The sequence below is a fragment of the Peromyscus californicus genome, unplaced genomic scaffold (genome assembly GCF_007827085.1).
Source record: "Peromyscus californicus insignis strain IS unplaced genomic scaffold, ASM782708v3 Scaffold_1__1_contigs__length_55948999, whole genome shotgun sequence".
NCBI classification, from domain to species: Eukaryota; Metazoa; Chordata; class Mammalia; order Rodentia; family Cricetidae; genus Peromyscus; species Peromyscus californicus.
In genome coordinates this window covers 28,653,026-28,680,453 of record NW_026294492.1, presented here as the reverse complement: position 1 = coordinate 28,680,453, position 27,428 = coordinate 28,653,026, and the positions used below count along the sequence as shown (strand labels likewise).

The 27,428-nt window shown below is 39.7% G+C and overlaps 1 protein-coding gene across 2 annotated transcripts in view; it reads left to right on the top strand.

The window, feature by feature from the left end:
• Heatr5b (HEAT repeat containing 5B) overlaps positions 1–27,428 on the top strand; it is an 89,556-nt gene that overhangs the window by 11,708 nt on the left and 50,420 nt on the right. For both annotated transcript variants that reach the window (XM_052746309.1, XM_052746308.1), the window contains exons 8-18: positions 1,345–1,594; positions 4,540–4,695; positions 5,275–5,525; positions 8,627–8,738; positions 10,150–10,302; positions 11,476–11,575; positions 12,184–12,293; positions 13,620–13,783; positions 14,804–14,979; positions 17,578–17,683; positions 19,548–19,738. In XM_052746309.1, coding sequence (XP_052602269.1) covers positions 1,345–1,594; positions 4,540–4,695; positions 5,275–5,525; positions 8,627–8,738; positions 10,150–10,302; positions 11,476–11,575; positions 12,184–12,293; positions 13,620–13,783; positions 14,804–14,979; positions 17,578–17,683; positions 19,548–19,738 — 1,769 coding nt within the window. The remainder of the gene's footprint in view (positions 1–1,344; positions 1,595–4,539; positions 4,696–5,274; positions 5,526–8,626; positions 8,739–10,149; positions 10,303–11,475; positions 11,576–12,183; positions 12,294–13,619; positions 13,784–14,803; positions 14,980–17,577; positions 17,684–19,547; positions 19,739–27,428) is intronic.

Sequence of the window (27,428 nt, the reverse complement as noted above, 5' to 3'; positions counted from 1 at the left end):
ATACTTATAAGAAAAGGTAGATTCTCTTTTTTTCTTTTCTGTTTCTTTTGATGTGGGAAGCCCTGGGTTTTGGACCCTGGCATTATGCATGCTAGGCAAGTAACTGACCTACACTCCCAGCCCCCAGCCTAAAAGGTAAATTCTTGATGTATAAATAAGTCCATTTCTACTATGTGTATATAAATATCTAAAAAAAATCTCAAATTTTATTTCACAACACACAAGTTATAAAGTAAGTTTTGTCTAAGATGATAGTGTACACCAGAAGCTGAGACAGGAGTAACCTTAATTCAAGGCCAGCCTGGGCTCTATGGTGGACACTTTATCTCAAAAAGTAAATACATGAAATAAAATAAAAGTGGAACCAGAAGCAATAAAGTCCTTAAAAATAATGAAGTAAGTCGATTTTATTTAGAACCATATTTAGACATTATTAACTTAGACATTTAGATTGTAATGTTCTCCCTATACCTTGTGACTAAAAATAACTGATTTATGCTTGGACTGAATTTGCCAGTGACTAGTCTCCAATGGATATAAGATGAGATGTGACTTGGAATTATAATTTCCAAATGATAACTGATGGTTGCAGATCTAATAACATCTGATAGATAGCATGGTTCACGTTCCTAGTGAAAGTCCCCACAGCGGTGCCTTGTCCCTGAAACAAATGGACAATGGGAGCCACGGTTTATCTTGGGGACCTCACAGCAGCTGTACTGCAGCTCTTGGTGCTTGCTGGGAATGTTAATTTCTATTCCAGAGTGTTGTTGCCTTGCTGATCCTGAATATATTGAGCTTTCCTTTCTGCCCTCAGCACATTCCCTTTATGGATGGCTTCATCTTGATTCTCTTTGCTGTTGTTTTTGGCTTGGATTTTTAGACACAGGTCTCACTCTGTGGCCCAGGCTGCCCTTGAATTTGAGGTGGTCCCCTTGAATGCTGACATTTCAGGCATGCAATACTATGCCTGGCCCTTTCCAATAATTGTTTTATTCAATGCAGGAATGGTGGCACATACCTTTAATCCCAGTAGAAGCAGATGGGTCTTTGTGAGTGCAAGCCTGGTCCACAGAGTGAGTTCCAAGCCAGCTAGGGCGCCACAATGAGACCCTGCCTCACAAACAACCAGAAAAACAAAAACAAAAGGAATTGTTTCATTCAAAGATCCTCCTAGTAATTCCTGTGGCAGAAGTCTTAAAAGGATGTGAAATTTAACTTTGCCGTGTTTTAATCTCAGGTATAACATCTGTGTGTGCTGCCATCCTTGTTTCTGCAGTCACTTCCGGTGCCTCCATTTGTTCACCCAGAGCTGTCTGAGGCTGTGTCTTGGTGTGTTTACAGGCCTACGTGGTTTTCGTGACGACACTGGGGGGCCAGTGGCTGGAGCGGAGCTTTGCCACGTTTTTGTCACATGTGCTCGATCTGGTTTCCCACCCTCGAGCGACACAAACACATGTGGACGCTGTGTATTCAAGGCGATGCGTCTCCTTCATCCTGAGAGCCACTGTGGGCAGTTTGCTGGGGGAGAAAGCCCAGATTGCAGCTGCCAAGGAAATCTGCCAGGCTATCGGGAAACAGATGAAAGCTGTGGGTAAGTGAGAACTGATGTCATCCTGGGGTGCGCTGCTCATGACCCCGGCCATTTAATCTAGTCCCCTCTCCCCTTTCCCTCCTCCCTTCCTCCCTCCCTCCCTGCCTTTCTGCTTTTGGATAGGGTCTTACTATGTGACACACGCTGGCTTCAAACTTGCAGTTTTCCTCCCTCAGTCTTGTAAGTGCTAGGATTTTTATTCTTAATAAATACTAACAGCTCTGATTGCTTTGTCTCTTTTGGGACTGTTTTTTCATAGTAATTTTAAAATAAATTTTAAATTAGAGTAACTCATTCCATTTTAGGAGTGAACGTTTTGCCTGAAAACACGTATGTGCATCATGTGCATGCTTGGTGCCTGTGGAGGTCAGAAGGGAGCCTGAGCTCCCCTGGAACTCGAGTTACAGACGGTCGTGAACCGCCCTGTGAGTGCTGGGACAAACCCAAAACAGGAGCAGCCAGTGCTCTTAGCCTCTGAGGCATGGTGCCAGCACCTCATAGTCATGTTTATCGAGTACTTTAAAAATATTAAAGCAGCATATAACTGTATTGGAACCACATTTTAAAAATGAGTGGCATATGGGTAAGGTTTGGGTTTTGGTTTTATCACTAGTGCCTGTGTTACTTTTAAGTTTCCCAGAATACACTGGTGTATTGTTTTTATCTTTGTGAGATTATATGTTGTCATTTTTCTGCTTGAAGCCTCTTGCTATATAAATATATATATTTTTCTATTTTTCTTTCACTTCTCTACTAGGCTTAATCTGAAGACTTAGAAAGTAACAGTTACAGATAACTATTAGCCCCATGCAGGACATGTTGTGAAAGTTCAATAATCCATCATTTTAAGGAATCATCTTTCAGATATAATTTTATTTGGCCCGTAAAACTGTATTTATTTTGGGATTCAATGTGACCCTCTAGTGCTTATTATTTAATTCGTCATGCTCAGATCAGGGCACTTGGCTTGGTCCCCACACCACACGTGAACCGTCTCTGCTGGCAGCACTCGGCATCCTCTGTCCAGCTGTTCTGCAGTACACGACTGTCTCTACGTAGTCACGTTCCTGTGCTGCAGGACTTTCAAACTTACTCCTTCTGCTCAGCTGCAGCCCCGAAAAGAAGCCCCTTCCAGAAGGGGTCCTTGCTAAACAGTGTTAAATACCCGAGCTGAAGAGCAGTGCCAAGATTTCAATGAGTGACACAAAGTGCCTGCTTCTGTGGAGTGTATCATGCACTTAGTAGACCAGAGTAAGGAAAATATAAATTGTATAAGACAATTTAGTTTCATCACCTTTGGAAAGAGATACTAATTTTTAATGAGGCAAATTGTATTAAAGACCCCAGGAAGTCTTTAAAAATAAGGATACAAAAAAAAAAGAAAAAAATAAGGATACAACTAAATATAATCAGTATATATAATCATTTAATTGTCTCATAATATTAACAAAGTAAGTGCACAGTTCAGTTGTTGTTTTTGTCATTTTAATAGTGTAACAACTTTTTAAATGCATAGGGATAACCGAAAATTATTAATGAAAGGGTTTGTGAGTTAATGAGGTATCGTTCTTAGATATCCCTAAGTCGTGATCTGTCCTGTATTCACAACTGGGCAAAGATTCACATGTTGCTCCAAGTGTTTCGGTGCCAGCAGCCTGTGTTAAGTGGTTGGCATGAACTGGAGAGCCAGCTGCAGTACCTGAAGATGGACTTCTGTACCTTCCCGTCCAGAGATGCCCACAAAGAAAGAGGGATTAGTTATAGTCTGTCATTATGTATTTACATCTTTATTATCAGTTCATAGTGAATGAAAAAATGGGAACATTTTACTGTCATTGAGAAATTATTAATTTTATGGCTGTAGATTAGCTATTTGACCTTAAAAACCCTAATTACTGAAGTAAGTAACATGATTCTATCAGGGATTTACAAGCCAGAATGTATTCTCAATTAGTAGTCTGTCAAGGCATGTTTAGTTGTCTCACATGAAATACATTTTAATGTCAGCAGCTGTTAAAAGGTTCGGGGGAGAGACATGAAAGCAAGCGGCAACAGGGAAGAGCCTTCCAGTAAATTCTAAGCTCACTTCCCCTGTGAATCTGCTTGTCAGTAATCTGACAGTGATGCCTCAGTATATCGGAGCACTTGAAGCGGCAGTACTACTAACGATTAACAATAGCAGCTACTTATGCTCATTGAATGTGTTCTGAAGAGGATGGGTTAGCTTCCATATATGCATTGTCGTCAACACAAACACCTTTGAGACAGCAAGAAGTCCTATAACAGATGAGGAACCCGATGCAGCAGAGTCGAGTAGCACGCCCCGTCATAGAGCTTACATGAGGTTGCTATTAGAACCCAAGTCTTTTACCCCCAAATCTGCTTTTGTTAGTGGTTTGTTTGTTTGTGTTTGTTTTCTGTGGTGTTAGGGATTGAACCCAGTACCTCAAGCATGCAAGGCAAGTGCTTTATTACTGAGGTACATCCTTGTATCTGAGTCTGCTTTTGTAAAACATTGTGGATTCCTGCACCTCCTAAGTTGTAGTCTTAGAAGCATCAAATATATACAGTATGTATTTTAGCATTGTTGTGACTCTATTCAACAGTGTTTTAATGTCAGTCCAGGACTGGCAAGATAGCTCAGCAGTTAAATAAAGGTGCTTACCACTAAACTTGATGACCTGAGTTCAGTCCCTAGAACAATATGGCAGGAGAGAACTAATTCCAGCAGGTTGTTCTGTGACTTCCACATGTGAGCTGTGACTCACACATGTCCCTGCCCCTAAAAAGTTTAATGCCAACTCAATCAATACTTAGTTACATGAGTTTACCACTAAGCAATAACTGCATAGTTTTTAACATGTAGGAATCAAATGGTATGAAAAAGAATATAAAACAATCACAACTTATTTCACCCACATCAATACCCGATTTTGTGTTTTCAGAAGCTGTAGTGAATGATACAAGTAGTGAGAACAAATCTGGAGCCGCAGACATTGCAGCAAGCCAGCACGTCATGGTCTGTGCCCTCCAGGAGCTCGGAAGCCTGGTGCAGAGCCTGAATGCCACCGCCTCTCCTCTTATTCAGGAAGCTTCCATAGGTGCGACATCCAGGTCTTGCTGGAATGTTTTCCAAATATAGTTGTGATCGGTATTTAACTTGTAGTTGCTTATTATCGTGACTAGCAGATCATTTCGTTTTTTTAAATTAATTTTCACAGTGATATGAATATTGAGTTAAATATTAAAAGTTTCAAGAGAATCAGCTGTGAGAAATGTTTCTAATTGACCAAAATTTGCTGAAGATTTTCATATAATTTTATAGCAGCTTTATTTACTTTTTGAAGGATTATCTATGTAGCTCTAACTGGCATAGAATTCACTATGTAAAACAGGATGTCCTCAAACTCAAAGATCTGCCTGCCTCTGCTTCCCAAGTGCTGAGATTACAGGCAGAAGCTACCATTCCCAGCATCAGCTTTTATATTTCACTAGATGTAATTATATTCTTTGCACAATATGTTCCTTTAAAGCACTCTACTATTTATGAACCACATGTGTGCTTTTTGGAAAAGCTGGGAAACTGTGAAATTACAGGGATTGATATATTTTAATTATTATATTATACTGAAATCGTTTTTCTTCAGGAAGGAGTAACGTTTTGAGATTTTTTTTTCTAGGACTTTTGGAGATTGTGACTTCCGTGCTCCTTCACCCAAGCATGGCTGCCCGGCTTGCCGCCGCATGGTGTCTGCGTTGTGTGGCTGTGGCATTGCCCTTTCAGGTGACACCGTTTCTAGATAGGTGTGCAGAACGGCTCAACAACCTCAAGACTTCACCGGAAGCTGTCAGTGGATACAGTTTTGCAATGGCCGCTTTGTTGGGTGGCGTGCATCAGTGTCCTTTGGGCATTCCTCATGCCAAAGGAAAGGTATGACCGAAGTCTGCAGGCTGGCAGGTGGGCTTCGGTTCCTGTGGGAACTCTGCTGTCTTTAGTGCTGAGCCAGGCAATCTGATGACGACTGGAAACGTAGACCGTAGTTAGCAGCCCTAACTGAAACTCCTAGGAATAATCGGTTTTATCTGTGTGTAGTATCATGGTATAATTTCTTTTAGAAATTTTAGAAAAATAACTATGTAATGATCATTTAAAACTCAGAACCTTTATTTCTGTTTTTTTAAGAGAGGGAGGGAGGAAGAGAGGGAGGGGGGGAGAGAGAGAGAGAGAGAGAGAGAGAGAGAGAGAGAGAGAGTATATGTGTGTGTGTTGCTTGAGCTCCAGTGTTCAAGCAATTCTTCTGTCTGCTTCTTGACTATAGTTAGGTGCCACTGTGCCTGATGTTTTTTCAGTTTAAAAAAAATTATGTTGCTGTGTCTAAAAGTGGCAGGGAATATTCTATTGCCATATTTAGTATTTGACAATAATTAGAAATTAAATTGTTTTTAAGAAGCTATTACCATTCCCCCTCCTTTTCTTTCTAGTGTATATTGCTATCATAGTATATACTCTGTAGTATATATTCTCTGTAGTATACTACTATATATATAGCATATACTCTCATACATACTATATATATATATATATACACATAGTGTATACTACTTTCGTAGTACATTCTCTGTAGTCTATATTTTATACTACTATATAGATATCCATAGAATATACTACTATCATGCATAATATATATATACACACACAGTATATACTATCATAGTACATACTCCGTAGTATATATTCTATGTAGTATACTAATATATATATATATATATATATATATATATATATATACATACATACATACATACACACACATAGTATATACTACTATCATACTTGGTATTATATACATGTCATAGTGTATAATACTGTCCTATTCTCTTAAGTGTGTGTAGATAATGCTTGCAGCTTCTTGGGCAGGTACAGGCCTCATTCTGAAGCTCCCCTTTCCTCTGGCACAGTAGACTGCTGTCCAGCTGCTGCTCGAGGATCGAGACTTGGTCAACTTTGCAATTTGATTGTTTCTCATGGTTTTTCTCCCTTGGACTGTCCTGTCTCCCATGCTCCTCATCCATTGCACATCTGTTTGGTGGTCCTAAGGGGCTACTCAGAATGAAATACAGTCTAGTGTCTGCTTGACAGAAAATTGGAGCTCATAATCGGTGGTCTGCCTCTTCATTCTGAACTAACTCCATCTATTCTGCTCAGATGAACCCTCCTGATGCTTCTCACATCATTTCGGCTTTCAGGCCTTTCTCACAATAACATTTTGTGTTCATTCTATTAAACCTCAGCCTGTATGTTTACAGGACCAGGGTCAACTTCCTTTCCGAATTCTCACCCAAACCACCTGGCTTATGTTAGCTTTCCCTTTGTTGACCATCAGCACTCAATACTATTTTATCATTTAATCATAGGCTACGTTCTCCGTCAGTCTCCCTGAATCTTTGCTATCTAGTCTCTGCACTCTATAAGATAAGCTTAGGGCTGGAGAGATGGCTCAGAGGTTGAGAGCACCGACTGCTCTTCCAGAGGTCCTGAGTTCAATGCCCAGCAACCACGTGGTGGCTCACAACCATCTGTAATGAGCTCTGGTGCCCTCTTCTGTATACATAATAAATAAATAAATCTTTAAAAGATTAGCTTAAAGGGGGCATCACAGCAGTTCAACAAGTTCTTGAATATAGGATAGTAGTACCAATAAATAATGGAATTTATTAAGTGGTTACCCAGGCTAGCACCAGTTTTAATCCTGTATTAACACATTAATCCTGGCAAAAGTGAGGTTGGCACTCCTGTTTTATCAAGGTGGGAACTGAGGCAAAGATGGTAAGTTGCCCATGTTGGAAAGTCAGTCTGTGTTGCTAGAGTTTTCCTGCCTGGCCCACAGTCAGGACAAATCTCTGACACCCCGCCAGTCCCAAGCTGCTTAAACCCGATCAAATAAACACAGAGACTTATATTGGTTTCAAACTGTATGGCCGTGGCAGGCTTCTTGCTAACTGTTCTTACAGCTTAAATTAATCCATTTCTATTAATCTATACCTTGCCACGTGGCTTGTGGCTTACCGGTACTTTACATCTTCCTTATCCTGATGGCGGCTGGCAGTGTCTCCCTTTTCCAGCTTCCTGTTCTCTCTAGTCTCCTCTCTGTTAGTCCCGCCTATACTTCCTGCCTGGCCACTGCCAATCAGTGATTTATTCATTGACCAATCAGCAACACATTTGACATACAGACCATCCCACAGCACTTCCCGTTTTCTTTTCTTAAAAAGGAAGGTTTTAACCTTTACACATCTCCAAAGTCAGCTTGGTATATTTGGGAATTTGGGCGTAGCTTCTCTTACTACTTCCTGCTGGAGGGGGGCGCTGTATCTTCTGGGGAAACAAAGAAAATTTTAGGATCATGGAGTAGTCCGTGAGGCTGTATCACCTGAGCCAGTTGTCTTGAAACGGTTCTGGATGTTGGATCATCTGGGCCATGGTGTCATCGGAGACCTTTCAGGGGGTCTTGGCTGGTCAAACCTGATGTATCTTACTCTGGAACAAATCCATAGCCTCTTGCTTTCTGTGGAAACAAAAGAGACTCTTTTCCAAAGCAACATATCCTTACATCCAAATTTTGAAGTCAAAGTATCTTTAAAATATACGTACTGGTTTAACTCAGCTTCCTTTACAATCAAACATCTCTCTGTAGTTAAGAATCCCAAAGACAACACAATCCAGACTCTCTGTGTAATAGTCATCTCTACGTGGCTTATTTTTTATATTAATTTTACTGTCTCTTTAAAGACTTTATTTTTTAAAACCATGTATTTGTTTCTATACTGTATAAGTCTGCGGTGGGGTTAGGGTGGAACTGGGCAGCGTGGCTCCAGAGATTGCTCTGCCCAGCACACTTTGGGTCCACTGGGGCCACCAGTGCCGGAACAGAGTAGCTTTGGAAATATGCTAGCAGGAGCAGGAAGGGACAGCCATTTTCAGTAACATATACGAGCTGTTTGCTGATGCTCATCCATCACCTTCTCTTGCAGATGGTAGTCAGTATTGCTGAAGACCTGTTACGGACTGCTGCCCAGAACAGCAGGCTGTCTCTACAGCGCACCCAAGCTGGCTGGCTTCTGCTTGGAGCACTCATGACTTTAGGTATAAGCATTTTGGCTAACTCTGTAGCTGTCAGTAGTCCTAAAGCAGATTTAATTTAAAAGTATTTAACTCCACATTCTAGTCTTTGAATGAGATTAAAAATAATAAAAGTGTGTTATCTGTTATTTGGGAGTAAATATCTCTTTTTAGTAATTCCTTCTTTAGTTCACACTTTTCTCAAGTTTCACCTTTCCCAAAAGAGGAGTCATCGTCTATTTAATGAGCTTAGAGTTATCGAAGGAGCGAGACTGTGGGGAGGAAATTGGACTGCCCGAGCGGAGTCGTGGTTTTGATAGTGACGAAGTCCTGCTAATGTGGTCCTGGTGGTGCTGCCGCTTTCCTGAGTGCTGTGCTAAATCTTAGGTACAAGGTTTAGCCTTGTGCATAGGACAGAAGTAGATGTTACAGTGATGGCTAGAGCCGCTTCTTAGTTCACCTGCTCCCACTGTGTGTGTGCGTGCGCGCGCGTGTGTGTGTGTACTGAGAAGTTGCTCACTGTTTTTTTTTTTTTTTGTTTTTTTTTTTTGGTTTTTCAAGACAGGGTTTCTCTGTGTAGCTTTGCGCCTTTCCTGGATCTCGCTCTGTAGACCAGGCTGGCCTCGAACTCACAGAGATCCGCCTGGCTCTGCCTCCCGAGTGCTGGGATTAAAGGCGTGCGCCACCACCGCCCGGCCTGCTCACTGTTTTAAAGTCTGTCCCCAATGCCTTATGTCGACCTGTTTTCTAAAGAAAATAAAGTGGTAACTCTTTTCCAGAAGTTTATGTTAAGTAAGTTATTGGTACTTTTAAATGAATTTCTTAGGAATGTAAATGTCATGTTTCTCCATGTAGCTAACCTCACACTTCCCATGAAGGAGCATGTACTTGTATGTGTGATAGTAGGTATATGTGTTCATAGTCACATGTGTTTATGGAAAATTTCTCACCCAATATTATTATGGGTAATATGGAGCATACTATTCTGAATGTATTCAAGGAAAATTTTAATAGCATCCTGTGCACATGGACACTAAAAATACCAACACTTTCAAAGTAACTTTTATTGTGTCTTTGTACTTACTTATTTTACCCGCTGGATGAAAACATTCTGAAAGTAGAGATAATTTTAAACATAAAAAGTAGAGTGACATGAAGGAGATGTTGGGAAAGCTTAGTAGACCTCTCTTCCTCTTCTGCTCTTGTTGTTATGTTGGTTTGTTTGTTTTGTCTTGGTGTTTTCAATTTTTTGAGACAGGAGCTCATGGTAGCCCTGGCTAGCCTTAGCTTGCCCTGTCTCTGGATCCTCCAACTCCACATTCTATGTCTCAGGATTGCAAGCCTGCATCATCATGTCCAGTGGAGTTCACTTTCTTTGACTTTGGTTTTTGTATGTGTTATAGTTGCATATTGTGTTCTTCATTTTCTCGCTTAGGACCGTCTGTTGTTCGTTACCATCTACCCAAGATGTTGCTATTGTGGCGAAACGTGTTCCCACGTTCCTTAAAGGAACTGGAGGCTGAGAAGGCCCGAGGAGATTCTTTTACCTGGCAGGTAACTCTGGAAGGTCGTGCTGGAGCTTTATGTGGTAAGAACTGAAAACATCGCACTTTCAGAATATTTTTATATTACTATCTAATGATATTTTTGTCACTAAAATATTTGTAAGTGATGGAAAAATCACTATTTAAATTTTTATTTTTATATCTGTTGTTCAATATGTGGGCTCTTCGATTACATACATTTTATAAATAACTCCAGTTGGCTCCTAATAGCAAGCTATCATCACAACCGTAGCTAAACTATTGCTGTTATGTAGGAAACATGAAGCCAAGACCCGGGAGTGTAGTTACAGTGTCAAGTCAGGAGGTGGGACCCTTGCTCCTGTATTCCCAGTGGGTGCAATCACACCCATCAAAAGAGAGTTGAACCACCACATCAAACACCCCACCGAGAAACAGAAGCTCATCTACTGGGTGGAGCTAACCTTTCCTTGCGTTGGGAAAAACCCTTCTTTGGGCTTCATTTTCTGTGCTGATGTTACTATTTGTTCAAACACCAGCATTTCCACAAAGGTGGATACACTGGTTTCATCTGGGAGTCAGCAAGTTCCACGAAAAGCTCAAGTGGATTTCGTTTGGAAACTAGGATTTCAGGGTCTCTCTTCTGGAAGCTCTGGTTTCTCCCAGCATAGAAAAGGCTTCCTTCCCCACAGTTGGAGAGAGACACTTCAGGGTCAGGGCCGGTGGGGTGCCAGTGTGCTTCCGCACATCTGAGGCATGTGTGGTCATGGCGGTTTGCTAAAGGACAAGGAAAGAAATTCTTTCTCCCTGGACCGTCTGTTTACTCTTGTCCAGCCTTAAACCTGCTTTCTAGTAGTCCTCCGAAGTCCTGCTCAGCATCTCCCTAACGTAGCTTCCTCCCTCCGCTTCGAGTCTCCATTCTCTTTCTGGTGATTTTCCACTGTAGTTGTTCCTGGCTTCTCAGCCTTGTATTTATAGTTGAGAACTGTAGATGTCTTTTGTTTCGTTTTGTTTTTGTTTTTCGAGACAGGGTTTCTCTGTGTAGCTTTGGCTTCCTAGTCCAGGCTGGTTTCAAACTCAGAGAGATCCGCCTGCCTCTGCCTCCCGAGTGGTGGGATTACAGGCATGTGCCACCACTGCCCAGCTAGAGAACTGTAGATGTCTTTACCACTCTATAATGCTTAAGTTTGTTTGGTCTCACGAAGATTTCTCTAAATCTTAAAAATTTTTTTCTCTAGCCATGAGGAGCTTTGTTGCACATTGTCCTGAGCTCTTAACTGAGGATGCAATTAGGAAATTAATGACTCCTATCGAATGTGCCATGACCATGATGTCACAGTAAGTAAACAGTTTGGACAAAGTTAACTGCATGTGTTTGTGGTGTGTGCACATATGTATGCATGTTCACATGTACATATGTGTGGAAGCCAGAGGTTGATGTAGTATGTCTTCTTCAGTCACTCTTCACCTTATATATTGAGGCTGGGACTCTCTCTTGAACCCAGGACTTGCCAATGCTGTTAGTCTTGTCAGCCTCTGTGTCTGCCTCCCAAGTGCTGGCATTTCAGATGGGCCACCACACCCACCCAGCATGTGTGTGCTGAATGATTCAAAATATGATCCTCACAGACACCTTATTTTATATTTTAATAAATAAAACTATAGTTCGAATTTTTGTACTTCTCAACTCATATAGAAAGCCTCTAACCTTTATTTTGTAAAGTTAATTTAAAAGTAGTATTAATGGTGTGGTTTAAAACACTTTGTGTTCTGAAGTGTTTCTGTTAGTTTTATTATTGTTGATCACAAAACAAACTGAGAACACTTTAACTTATCAGTGTACTTTGGAAGTGTTGCAATGCATTGCTCAATGACCTTGTTAATTGTTCCTAAGTAATGCTTGTTCTAACAACTAACTGATCCCAATTTCACTTTCCATATTGCAGCATTCCATCTGTAATTAAGGCCCACGGAGCCCATCTGAAAGCTAGTGCCGCGATGGTCCGGTTAAGACTTTACGATATCTTGGCTTTATTACCTCCAAAAACTTACGAAGGTAAATAAAATGTATAGTATCTGATAAAAATTCTTCAGTATGGCTCTCGGGTTCTTCATAGTATTGAGTTCTGACCAGGCAGGACTCCCCCTTAAACTTGCTTTGCAAAAGAAGACCACCATTTTGCTTTTCTTCACATGGAGGCATTATATTTGTTGAGTTTTAAATCATATTCTGGCCCCCCTTCCAAGCTCTTTATGATTTATTATACTGCTGTGGTGCTAGCCCAATTTAATAGGTAAAACACCTATAGATCAAGAGACTGATTGCCTGCATGTTACCTGGTAAATGACAGAGTTTGGATTCAGCTCCAACTGATTTACTCTGAGTCTATATTTAAGTTATTATTTCCAATTACTCCATATACATTGTAACACAGCCAATAATTTAGGTATCCATGAAGGGAGAATAGTAATTTACTTAGCAGAAATGAAATATATGAAGTAATAATATCAAACCACTAATTTCTTTCTAATACAACTAAGCCCTTGAACTTTGGTGGGTGCTATTCAGTGTTTGCATGTATTAGACAATTAATAAATAGTGTCATATATCATATGATATGTTTAAAATAAAGGCTCTGTTCACTGGTTGCATTTTTATGTTAGTTTTAGTTTGGACTTAAACTGCATTATATCATAATAAAAAGGAAAATACCCTTATTCTATATTAAAACTAGTACATACCAGGCCTAGTGGTGTAGGCCTGTAATCTTAGCTATTTGAGAGGCTGAGACACAAGGGTCATAAGTTTACGACCTGTTTGGTCACAGAGTGAGTTTAAGGCCAGATTTGGTGATGCACTGTCCTTAAAATAAAAGGTAAAGCGCTGGGAGATCTAGCCTAGTGGGAGGACACAAAGATAACACCTGTGAAGCCCTTGGCACCTCAAAACTGCTGGGGGGGAGTCAGTATTAAATTATTTAATATAAATTTTAGAATGAGAATTGTATGTAGCATGTCAGTGTGGTCTCAGTTGCTTGTGTGGCTCAAGTGGGGTCACTTGAGCTCAGAATGTTAAGACCTGCCTGGGCAGTTGTAGAGAGACCCTGGCTTGTGGGAATGAGAGGGAGGAAGAGAGAGAAAAGGAGAAAGAGATGAGAGAGAGAAGAACAGAAAAGAAAAAAAAATAGTATGGCTGATTTACAAAGGGATGAAACTACCTTTATTCCTGTTAAGCACAGTGCTGTTCCTTGTGGGCATGACAGTTATTATTGTCATCTGCTCTGATGCTCTGATGTCCTGTGTCTTAGGGTCGTTCAATGCACTTCTCAGATGTGGACGTGACTGTTATTATTGTCATCTGCTCTGATGTTCTGTGTCCTAGGGTCGTTCAATGCCCTTCTCCGAGAGCTGGTAGCAGAATTCACTCTGACGGACAACTCAGCCAACACAACTACCTCGCTGCTCCGGTCCCTCTGCCATTACGATGACAGCGTGCTTCTGGGTTCCTGGCTTCAGGAAACTGATCACAAGTCCATTGAAGACCAGGTATGTAGTGAGGCATACAGGAACTGCAGTTACTAGTGTCCTCTGAAACAGAGGTCCTGTGACACATTGTCATTTAAAAAGAAGACACCCTGGGCCACAGTAACGTCCATTGCGCACTCTTCGACACTTATTAGCATCGTCGAGGTGGATAAATGGTGGACAGGTCAACAGTAGTGGTGGAATTTGGCAAAATGTCTTCATTCAGTATCCTTCGTATTTAGTTAGTTGGTTGTGACTATGACAAAACTCAGATTTAACTCGCTTATTGGTTGCTGGTTTTGTAACAGGTTAGGAAGAAATGAGAGTGAATAGATTTGGAGATTTAGAATTAAATAAATTGTTTTTATATATGAAAAAAAATTTAACCAGGCATGGTAGCACAATGCCCTTAATCCCAGTCCTTTAGAGCTAGAGGCAGAGCCAGAGGCAGAGAGGGGCAGAGACAGGCAGGCCTCTTGTGAGTCCGTGACCAACCTGATTTACATAGTGAGTCTGAGACCAGCCAGGGTTCTATAGGGAGAAGCTATCTTCAAAACAAAAAAATAAAACAAAACAAAACAATCTTCTTTAAGTCCTTTTTGTGGGTTTTGTTATAATGGACAGTTTTGCTCACACATTAAGGTGGGCAGTATAAAAGTGTTTAAAATGGCCGGGTGGTGGTGGCGCACGCCTTTAATCCCAGCACTCGGGAGGCGGAGCCAGGCGGATCTCTGAGTTCGAGGCCAGCCTGGGCTACCAAGTGAGTTCCAGGACAGGCGCAAAGCTACACAGAGAAACCCTGTCTCGAAAAACAAAAACAAAAACAAAAACAAAAAAGTGTTTAAAATGAACATGACTTTTCTTATGTCTCTATAAGATGATTCTCATAATGACCTTTTCTTCATGGCAAAACTATATTTTCACCTGCTTAAAGCTGTCAGGCCTAATCACATTTTATTCCTGCACTGCTTTATTTGATATCCAGCACTGAGTGAATTTCCTAACAGAGAGTGTGGATAACTTCACGTTCTTCTTCCGCAGCTCCAGCCGAACAGTGCCTCTGGAAGTGGGGCCCTGGAACACGACCCTTCTTCCATTTACTTACGGATACCTGCTGGCGAAGCTGTGCCTGGTCCCCTCCCTCTTGGGGTCTCAGTGATTGATGCGTCCGTGGCTCTTTTTGGTGTTGTTTTCCCACATGTTTCTTATAAACACAGGTTAGTATAAAGTCAGCCAGTAACTTTAGTCAAATATAAATTATATTTAAGAATAGATTTTTCCCATCCCAGCTAATTCCACAGTAAAAAAGGTTTTAATTAAGCAGTGCTCTCATGAACTTAATGGCATAATTTGTATGTACGTGATAAAGTAAATTGGCTGCAAATTCCATGTAACTTGTTTTTTTTTTTTTTTTTTTTTTTTGGTTTTTCAAGACGGTTTCTCTGTGTAGCTTTGCACCTTTCCTGGAACTCGCTTTGGAGACCAGGCTGGCCTCGAACTCACAGAGATCCGCCTGGCTCTGCCTCCCGAGTGCTGGGATTAAAGGCGTGCACCACCACCGCCCGGCTCCATGTAACTTGTAACTGAAGATTTAGCTCTGTGTAGCCCCTAGCCCCTGTTGTATTTTGGGTTTTTTGTTTTGTTTTGTTTTGTTTTTTTGTTGTTGTTGTTTTTCAAGACAGAGTTTCTCTGTGTAGTTTTGGTGCCTGTCCTGGATCTCGCTGTGTAGACCAGGCTGGCCTCGAACTCACAGAGATCTGCCTGGCTCTGCCTCCCAAGTGCTGAGATCAAAGGCGTGCGCCACCACCGCCCAGCACACCTGCTGTTTTATGGACCATGTCTTATCCAACAGAATTTTCATCTTAGTGTGTTGACAGTTTCTAAATTAAACTGTATAGCTAGAGCTATCTTCTTGTGGGAAGTCTACTCTATTGGACTGGTCGGTGAGATGCTGCAAGTCTGGAACCCAGGAAACCAACATAGCTGTTCTTTCTTGTAGCAGAAGGACCTTGTTCTGCGTGTTCTGCATCCACAGCCCCCATCCCTGACTCTAGCAGCAGTTTGTAGAATTGTGATTTCCCAGAAGGGAAACTGAATTAATGTAAGACCCTTTCAGATTCCTTACCTTTTACAAAATATTGTTTTACATCCAAAAGAGAGTATCTCTTTAAACACGTAGGTTATTTGATGAATTGCTTTTAATTATTTGCTTTTCATATCTAACCTTGATCTCTTTAAGTACAATTGATTACCACATAAATGTTAAATGACATTAAAGCTGAAAAAACTTTATAAATTATATCTACTTAACACCCTTGCTTTAAATCTAAGCACATTCAAACCCTAGACTTTGTAGTTTTGCCAAAGTCACACAGCTAGTTGTGAAATTCACTTTTAGTTAGGTTTTTTTTTTTTGTTTGTTTGTTTTATTTTTACATTTACAAAATTTGCCAAAGCTAAACCTTTCTTGAAGTCTTTCAATAGCTTCTGGTAGGGTAGGATATGGGGTACAATTGTCTTCCATGTAAGAGTATTTAAAAATGTTTTTAGGTTTATTTCTTTTATTTTATGTGTATGTATGTTTTTCCTGCATGTCTGTATATGTACCATGTGAGTCCCTGGTGCCAGAGTATGTCAGAAGGCGGCATTGGATCCCTGGAACTAGCATTTTAGACGGTTGTGAGCCACTCTGGGTGCAGGGGACTAGTCCTCTGCAAGAGCAACAGGTGCTCTTAACTGCTAAGCCATCTCCCTAACCCGTGTAAGGTTTTTCATGATAAAATAACAATGAAAAGCAGAACCTATACTACACAGAGGTTAAGGTTAGTCTGTGTTATGTAGAGAGACCCCCACATCAAAATAATAAAGAAGAAAAGAGAGTTGGAGAGAGCAGACTCGCACAGACCAGCCTCTGACGTCCACATGCTCCCCTGGCACATGAGCATCTACAGACATCCACACAAAGTAAACACATACTACGTCATACAAAGTGTGTAAAATTATGCCACTCTTTCTTTCTAATTAAAAATGATCCACAGAATCAATAGATAACGATTGGTCTTCTTTTCTATTAATGAGACTTTGAGGATAACAGATGAAGTGACATATGCCTGGGATACCCACAACTCAGGTACTCAGGAGGCTGAAGCAGCCGGAGGAAGAGCTCAAGGACAACCAGAGCAGCTAGGAACACCTCGTCTGAAAGAGAAGAAACTCACGGGCCCTGCATTAGCCATTTAAAGTAACGGAAACAGTTAACATAGAAAGAGGTTTCTGTATACACACAGCTGAAGGCCCCATGGCTGTGCCTCTGGTGTAAGCCAGCATGTTATGGTGGAAGTACATTGCGGAGCCATGCTGCTCACCTCAGGTCTAGAAAGCAATGTGAGAGGAAGAAGGAAGAGGCCAGGGTCCCACTGCTCCCCCAGGGCATGTCCCCAGTGCACTGATGGCCTTCCACCAGCCTGTCACTGCCTCTGGGGAGATATTCACAGTGCCAAGTGTATCAGATACGTCTATAGTACTATAAGTCAGAAATTCTGTTGGACACACTGGTATAAATGTTTAAGGCCTCTGAAATTATGAACTGTTATTTTTTTACTAATTGAAAATTAATATTTAGTTTCCTTTCTTGTTCTGTTTAATTAACTACATGAGTATATATTAATACAGGAGGTAAAAGTCAGTTTTCAGTCAGCTATGGGAATGAAATGGACACAGTCTGGCGGCATAAATGATAAATAATTAGTTTATATTCTTATAAGCCATAATTAAATTAAAAACCACTAAATTGTGATCTTATCCTGTTACTATAGGTTACAAATGCTGGATCACTTTGCTGAGTGTGTGAAGCAAGCCAAAGGTGTCCGCCAGCAGGCCGTGCAGCTCAACATATTCACTGCTGTCCTTAGTGCACTGAAGGTAGCTGCTTCTTTTGGAACATCATAAGTACTCTGAAAGACATTAACGTGTTTTTAAAGCTGGGCACGCCAAGATTATTACACGCTTGTGTTTCTGTGTATATGCACTTGATAACGGTGATTTTATGTTAGTGTTACACATTTACTAGAAACTTTATATCGAATTTATTATAATTAAATCAGTATTTTATATTTTAGTAAATTAAAAGTTCTCATTTCAATTTGAATCTCAAATTTTACAAGCAACAATAATTTCTTTTGGGATTTTCTGAGATGTCTGTTTAATGAGATCTGATTTTCTAAAGAAGATTTATGAAATAAATCTTAATTTCCATTTGTGATTTAAACTGAATCAGCAGAGGATGCGTTTCAGAAATGGAAGAATGCCATATATGGGGAGTGTTTTCTGGATTAACTACTTAACTGGCTTTATTCTCCTAACCTTTTGAACTTCAGTTTCTACACTGTGAAATACAGTAACAAGTGCCTACCTAGCTCAGGAGCGTTCATGAATCATAATATCCAGGCTTTCGTGGATTACTTACAATCTTTTATATATTGTTTAGTGCTAGGGTTATTATAGAATGGTGCTCTAATAATAAAATTCGGTATAACAAAAATACAAGTGATTGAACAAGGATTCCTTAAGTCATGCTTTACAAGCATGGTGTTGGGGAGGGAACAGGCTTTGGTGACAGAGGTAACATTGGGTGGGGTACTTGTGTAGACAAACACCCTATTTTGGGACTGGCACTGACATCTGAGCATTTGAAAAAAAGCTTAGCCGGGTGGTGGTGGCGGCGGCACACGCCTTTAATCCCAGCACTCGAGAGGCAGAGCCAGGCGGATCTTTGTGAGTTCCAGGCCAGCCTGGTCTACAGAGCGAGATCCAGGAAAGGCGCAATGCTACACAGAGAAACCCTGTCTCAAAAAACTAAAAAAAACTAAAAAAAAAAAAAAAAAAAAAAAAGCTTTGAGGTGGTCATGGTGGCCCTTAGCGGTTGGGAGGACAGTGGGTTTAACATCGAGGTACAGATTGCACTTTTCTACACAGATGTGGCTCCTGCCTCTGCTCTAGTTAACACTTTCTGCTGGTACCATGACTTACATTTTTCTTCTCAGGTAAGACAATTAAAATCCAAAGCAGCAGGTATAGCTAGAACAGAAAACAAACTTAGGTCAGCATTCAGTTACTGCCCTCCCCCCCCATCTGTCTTTACACATATATTGATTGTACACCTTATACCACATTGTAACATTCTTGGTTTTGTTTGTTTATTTTTTTGTGGCACCAATGACTGAATCCAGGGCCTAATACATGCTAGGCACGTATCACTGCGCTATCTCCAGCCTGTTTTTCAATTTTTATCTTGCGGTGGGGTCTTGCTAGTTGCCCAGGCTGCTCTTGAGGATGCTGTGTAGATGGGCAGACCTTTAATTTGCAATCCTCCTGCTTCATCCTCTCAAGTAGCCGGGATCACAACTTGGAGCCGCATTTTTTTTTTATTGAATTTTTATACAAATGAGCCAATTTCATACTCATTATAGTACTGACATTTAGTCAGCTGAATAATGTTCAATTTAATCTTACAGTGTCCTATAGGCCCAAAAGAATATTGAGTATTAGACCCTGGTAGAAATTCTGCCACAGATAGTGTTTCTAGGGCCAGTGGAACTCTGATTATTAATTACCGTGTTCTGAAGTCACACTTAGGAAGTGACCACAGCCCGTCTAGCAGGTACCAGCCCCAGACGTAGCATATGTAATGCGTAAAGACATTTGAATTTCCTAAGATTTCAGCATATCTTTTTCTTCATTCAACATGAATTATGAAGTGATATCATTCTTTTTTAAATCAATCCAGGGTTTAGCCGAAAACAAGAGTACTTTGGGACCTGAGGAAGTCCGTAAATCTGCTCTGACTCTGGTGATGGGAGCTCTTGACAACCCGAACCCCATCTTGCGGTGCGCAGCAGGGGAAGCGCTTGGAAGGATGGCTCAGGTGGTGGGGGAGGCGTCTTTTATCGCTCGAATGGCCCAGTACAGCTTTGACAAGTAAGTGTGTCTCCTAAAAGGTTTCTTACCGGTCTAAGACGTCTTCTAAGCAGTGAGAAATTGTTACCTAGACTGCGTACTGTCCACATGGTTTACAGCACGTGACAGCTTTTAATACTCTAATTTTTAATTCAGTGGTTTATGGACCTCTAGATTCTGGGAGAGATGTCAAATGTTAAGAACATTTGAGAGGGACCTGGTTTCTCATCTAGCTTTTGGAATCAAGAATGTCAGTCAAGACTTCCCCATCATATCATCCACAGGCACCCGCAGCCATACTCTGTTTTTTTCTGCCTCGCTTTACCCCAGGTTTCTTCATCTTTTACTTACTTCCTGGAATAAGGTCTCACTTAAGGTCTCACTTTAGAGGAGAAAAGGAATAAAGTTGCACTTTAGGTTTTAATGATTATTGTGCATGTTAATTATGAAGAATAATCTCAGAGGTCCAAACAAGCATGACTAAGATGAGAAATGTGGTTTTTTTTATTTATTTCCTTATTATGTATATTTATTATGTCTGCATGCATGTCTAGAGGCCAGAAGAGGGCATCATATTGAATTATGGATGGTTGTGAGCCACCATGGGGTTGCTGGGAATTGAACTCAGGACCTCTGGAAGAGTAGTCAGTGCTCTTAACCTCTGAGCCATCTCTCCAGCCCTTAGAAACATGGTTTTTAACATTGTTAAGTGGGTGCTCAAATAGAGAAGCTAAAAAAATCAAAAGGCCGAGAAATAACGAGTTATATAAATTATTCTTAACTAATGTATTTTGAACAGTAAATGTATTGATTCATATCATAATCATTAAGAAGAAAGAATTAAAAGTATTTTCTGAACTCTTAGAGACTAGCTTTCCTTATTCTCACATACGAATGGCGATGCATTCTGATATCAAATACTACACTGTAACATCATAATGATGCATTCTGACATCACAGTACTGCACTGTAACATCATAATGATGCATTCTGACATCACAGTACTGCACTGTAACATCATAATGATGCATTCTGACATCACTATACTGCACTGTAACATCATAATGATGCATTCTGATATCACAGTACTACACTGTAACATCATAATGATGCATTCTGACATCACAGTACTGCACTGTAGCATCATAATGATGCATTCTGACATCACAATACTGCACTGTAGCATCATAATGATGCATTCTGACATCACAGTACTGCACTGTAACATCATAATGATGCATTCCGACATCACAGTACTTCACTGTAACATCATAATGATGCATTCTGACATCACAGTACTGCACTGTAGCATCATAATGATGCATTCTGATATCACAATACTGCACTGTAGCATCATAATGATGAATTCCGACATCACAGTACTGCAGTGTAATTTCATAATGATGCATTCTGATATCACAATACTACACTGTAGCATAATAATATTGAATTCTGACATCACAGTACTGCAGTGTAACTTCATAATGATGCATTCTGACATCACAGTACTGCACTGTAACATCATAATGATGCATTCTGACATCACAGTACTGCACTGTAACATCATAATGATGCATTCTGACATCATTATACTGCACTGTAACATCATAATGATGCATTCTGACATCACAGTACTGCACTGTAACATAATGATGCATTCTGATATCACAATACTACACTGTAGCATCATAATATTGAATTCTGACATCACAGTACTGCACTGTAATATCATAATGATGCATTCTGACATCACAGTACTGCGGTGTAACTTCATAATGATGCATTCTGACATCACAACACTTCACTCTAACATACTGATGCATTGGGACATCACTATCCTGCACTGTAACATCATAATGATGTGTTATGACATCACTATACTGAAGTATAACTACTAAATGATGCATTCTGACATCACAGTACTGCACTGTAACATCATAATGATGCATTTTGACATCACAGTACTGCACTGTAACATCATAATGATGCATTCTGACATCACTATACTACACTGTAACATCATAATGATGCATTCTGACATCACAGTACTGCACTGTAACATCATAATGATGCATTCTGATATCACAATACTACACTGTAGCATCATAATATTGAATTCTGACATCACAGTACTGCACTGTAATATCATAATGATGCATTCTGACATCACAGTACTGCGGTGTAACTTCATAATGATGCATTCTGACATCACAACACTTCACTCTAACATACTGATGCATTGGGACATCACTATCCTGCACTGTAACATCATAATGATGTGTTATGACATCACTATACTGAAGTATAACTACTAAATGATGCATTCTGACATCACAGTACTGCAGTGTAACTTCATAATGATACATTCTGACATCACAGTACTGCAGTGTAACTTCATAATGATGCATTCTGACATCACAGTACTGCAGTGTAACATCATAATGATGCATTCTGACATCACAGTACTGCAGTGTAACTTCATAATGATGCATTCTGACATCACAGTACTGCAGTGTAACTTCATAATGATGCATTCTGACATCACAGTACTGCAGTGTAACATCATAATGATGCATTCTGACATCACTATCCTGCACTGTAGCATCATAATGATGCATTCTGACATCACAGTACTGCACTGTAACATCATAATGATGCATTCTGATATCACAGTACTGCACTGTAACATCATAATGATGCATTCTGACATCACAGTACTGCACTGTAACATCATAATGATGCATTCTGACATCACAGTACTGCACTGTAACATCATAATGATGCATTCTGACATCACAGTACTGCACTGTAACATCATAATGATGCATTCTGACATGACTATACTGCACTGTAACATCATAATGATGCATTCTGACATCACTATACTGCACTGTAACATAATGATGCATTCTGATATCACAGTACTGCACTGTAGCATCATAATATTGAATTCTGACATCACAGTACTGCACTGTAACATCATAATGATGCATTCTGACATCACTATCCTGCACTGTAGCATCATAATGATGCATTCTGACATCACAGTACTGCACTGTAACATCATAATGATGCATTCTGACATCACTGTACTGCACTGTAACATCATAATGATGCATTCTGATATCACAATACTGCACTGTAGCATCATAATATTGAATTCTGACATCACAGTACTGCACTGTAACATCATAATGATGCATTCTGACATCACTATACTGCACTGTAACATCATAATGATGCATTCTGACATCACAGTACTGCAGTGTAACTTCATAATGATGCATTCTGATATCACAGTACTGCACTGTAACATCATAATGATGCATTCTGATATCACAATACTGCACTGTAGCATCATAATATTGAATTCTGATATCACAATACTACACTGTAGCATCATAATATTGAATTCTGACATCACAGTACTGCACTGTAATATCATAATGATGCATTCTGACATCACAGTACTGCGGTGTAACTTCATAATGATGCATTCTGACATCACAACACTTCACTCTAACATACTGATGCATTGGGACATCACTATCCTGCACTGTAACATCATAATGATGTGTTATGACATCACTATACTGAAGTATAACTACTAAATGATGCATTCTGACATCACAGTACTGCAGTGTAACTTCATAATGATGCATTCTGACATCACAGTACTGCAGTGTAACATCATAATGATGCATTCTGACATCACAGTACTGCACTGTAACATCATAATGATGCATTCTGACATCACAGTACTGCAGTGTAACATCATAATGATGCATTCTGACATCACTATCCTGCACTGTAACATCATAATGATGCATTCTGACATCACAGTACTGCACTGTAACATCATAATGATGCATTCTGATATCACAGTACTGCACTGTAATATCATAATGATGCATTCTGACATCACAGTACTGCGGTGTAACTTCATAATGATGCATTCTGACATCACAACACTTCACTCTAACATACTGATGCATTGGGACATCACTATCCTGCACTGTAACATCATAATGATGTGTTATGACATCACTATACTGAAGTATAACTACTAAATGATGCATTCTGACATCACAGTACTGCAGTGTAACTTCATAATGATGCATTCTGACATCACAGTACTGCACTGTAACATCATAATGATGCATTCTGATATCACAATACTGCACTGTAGCATCATAATATTGAATTCTGACATCACAGTACTGCACTGTAACATCATAATGATGCATTCTGACATCACTATACTGCACTGTAACATCATAATGATGCATTCTGATATCACAATACTGCACTGTAGCATCATAATATTGAATTCTGACATCACAGTACTGCAGTGTAACTTCATAATGATGCATTCTGACATCACAGTACTGCAGTGTAACATCATAATGATGCATTCTGACATCACAGTACTGCAGTGTAACTTCATAATGATGCATTCTGACATCACAGTACTGCAGTGTAACATCATAATGATGCATTCTGACATCACAGTACTGCACTGTAACATCATAATGATGCATTCTGACATCACAGTACTGCACTGTAACATCATAATGATGCATTCTGATATCACAATACTGCACTGTAGCATCATAATATTGAATTCTGACATCACAGTACTGCACTGTAACATCATAATGATGCATTCTGACATCACTATCCTGCACTGTAGCATCATAATGATGCATTCTGACATCACAGTACTACACTGTAACATCATAATGATGCATTCTGATATCACAGTACTGCACTGTAACATCATAATGATGCATTCTGACATCACAGTACTGCACTGTAACATCATAATGATGCATTCTGACATCACAGTACTGCACTGTAACATCATAATGATGCATTCTGATATCACTATATTGCACTGTAACATCATAATGATGCATTCTGACATCACAGTACTGCACTGTAACATCATAATGATGCATTCTGACATCACTATACTGCACTGTAACATAATGATGCATTCTGATATCACTATATTGCACTGTAACATCATAATGATGCATTCTGACATCACAGTACTGCACTGTAACATCATAATGATGCATTCTGACATCACAGTACTGCACTGTAACATCATAATGATGCATTCTGACATCACTATACTGCACTGTAACATAATGATGCATTCTGATATCACAATACTACACTGTAGCATCATAATGATGCATTCTGACATCACAGTACTGCACTGTAACATCATAATGATGCATTCTGACATCACAGTACTGCACTGTAACATCATAATGATGCATTCTGACATCACAGTACTTCACTGTAACATCATAATGATGCATTCTGACATCACTATCCTGCACTGTAGCATCATAATATTGAATTCTGACATCACAGCACTGCACTGTAATATCATAATGATGCATTCTGACATCACAGTACTGCGGTGTAACTTCATAATGATGCATTCTGACATCACAACACTTCACTCTAACATACTGATGCATTGGGACATCACTATCCTGCACTGTAACATCATAATGATGTGTTATGACATCACTATACTGAAGTATAACTACTAAATGATGCATTCTGACATCACAGTACTGCAGTGTAACTTCATAATGATGCATTCTGACATCACAGTACTGCAGTGTAACATCATAATGATGCATTCTGACATCACAGTACTGCACTGTAACATCATAATGATGCATTCTGACATCACTATCCTGCACTGTAGCATCATAATGATGCATTCTGACATCACTATCCTGCACTGTAGCATCATAATGATGCATTCTGACATCACAGTACTGCACTGTAACATCATAATGATGCATTCTGATATCACAGTACTGCACTGTAACATCATAATGATGCATTCTGACATCACAGTACTGCACTGTAACATCATAATGATGCATTCTGACATCACAGTACTGCACTGTAACATCATAATGATGCATTCTGACATCACTATACTGCACTGTAACATAATGATGCATTCTGATATCACAATACTACACTGTAACATCATAATGATGCATTCTGACATCACAGTACTGCACTGTAACATCATAATGATGCATTCTGACATCACAGTACTGCACTGTAACATCATACTGATGCATTCTGACATCACAGTACTGCACTGTAACATCATAATGATGCATTCTGACATCACAGTGCTGCACTGTAACATCATAATGATGCATTCTGACATCACAATACTACACTGTAGCATCATAATATTGAATTCTGACATCACAGTACTGCACTGTAATATCATAATGATGCATTCTGACATCACAGTACTGCGGTGTAACTTCATAATGATGCATTCTGACATCACAACACTTCACTCTAACATACTGATGCATTGGGACATCACTATCCTGCACTGTAACATCATAATGATGTGTTATGACATCACTATACTGAAGTATAACTACTAAATGATGCATTCTGACATCACAGTACTGCAGTGTAACTTCATAATGATGCATTCTGACATCACAGTACTGCACTGTAACATCATAATGATGCATTCTGATATCACAATACTGCACTGTAGCATCATAATATTGAATTCTGACATCACAGTACTGCACTGTAACATCATAATGATGCATTCTGACATCACTATACTGCACTGTAACATCATAATGATGCATTCTGATATCACAATACTGCACTGTAGCATCATAATATTGAATTCTGACATCACAGTACTGCAGTGTAACTTCATAATGATGCATTCTGACATCACAGTACTGCAGTGTAACATCATAATGATGCATTCTGACATCACAGTACTGCAGTGTAACTTCATAATGATGCATTCTGACATCACAGTACTGCAGTGTAACATCATAATGATGCATTCTGACATCACAGTACTGCACTGTAACATCATAATGATGCATTCTGACATCACAGTACTGCACTGTAACATCATAATGATGCATTCTGATATCACAATACTGCACTGTAGCATCATAATATTGAATTCTGACATCACAGTACTGCACTGTAACATCATAATGATGCATTCTGACATCACTATCCTGCACTGTAGCATCATAATGATGCATTCTGACATCACAGTACTACACTGTAACATCATAATGATGCATTCTGATATCACAGTACTGCACTGTAACATCATAATGATGCATTCTGACATCACAGTACTGCACTGTAACATCATAATGATGCATTCTGACATCACAGTACTGCACTGTAACATCATAATGATGCATTCTGATATCACTATATTGCACTGTAACATCATAATGATGCATTCTGACATCACAGTACTGCACTGTAACATCATAATGATGCATTCTGACATCACTATACTGCACTGTAACATAATGATGCATTCTGATATCACTATATTGCACTGTAACATCATAATGATGCATTCTGACATCACAGTACTGCACTGTAACATCATAATGATGCATTCTGACATCACAGTACTGCACTGTAACATCATAATGATGCATTCTGACATCACTATACTGCACTGTAACATAATGATGCATTCTGATATCACAATACTACACTGTAGCATCATAATGATGCATTCTGACATCACAGTACTGCACTGTAACATCATAATGATGCATTCTGACATCACAGTACTGCACTGTAACATCATAATGATGCATTCTGACATCACAGTACTTCACTGTAACATCATAATGATGCA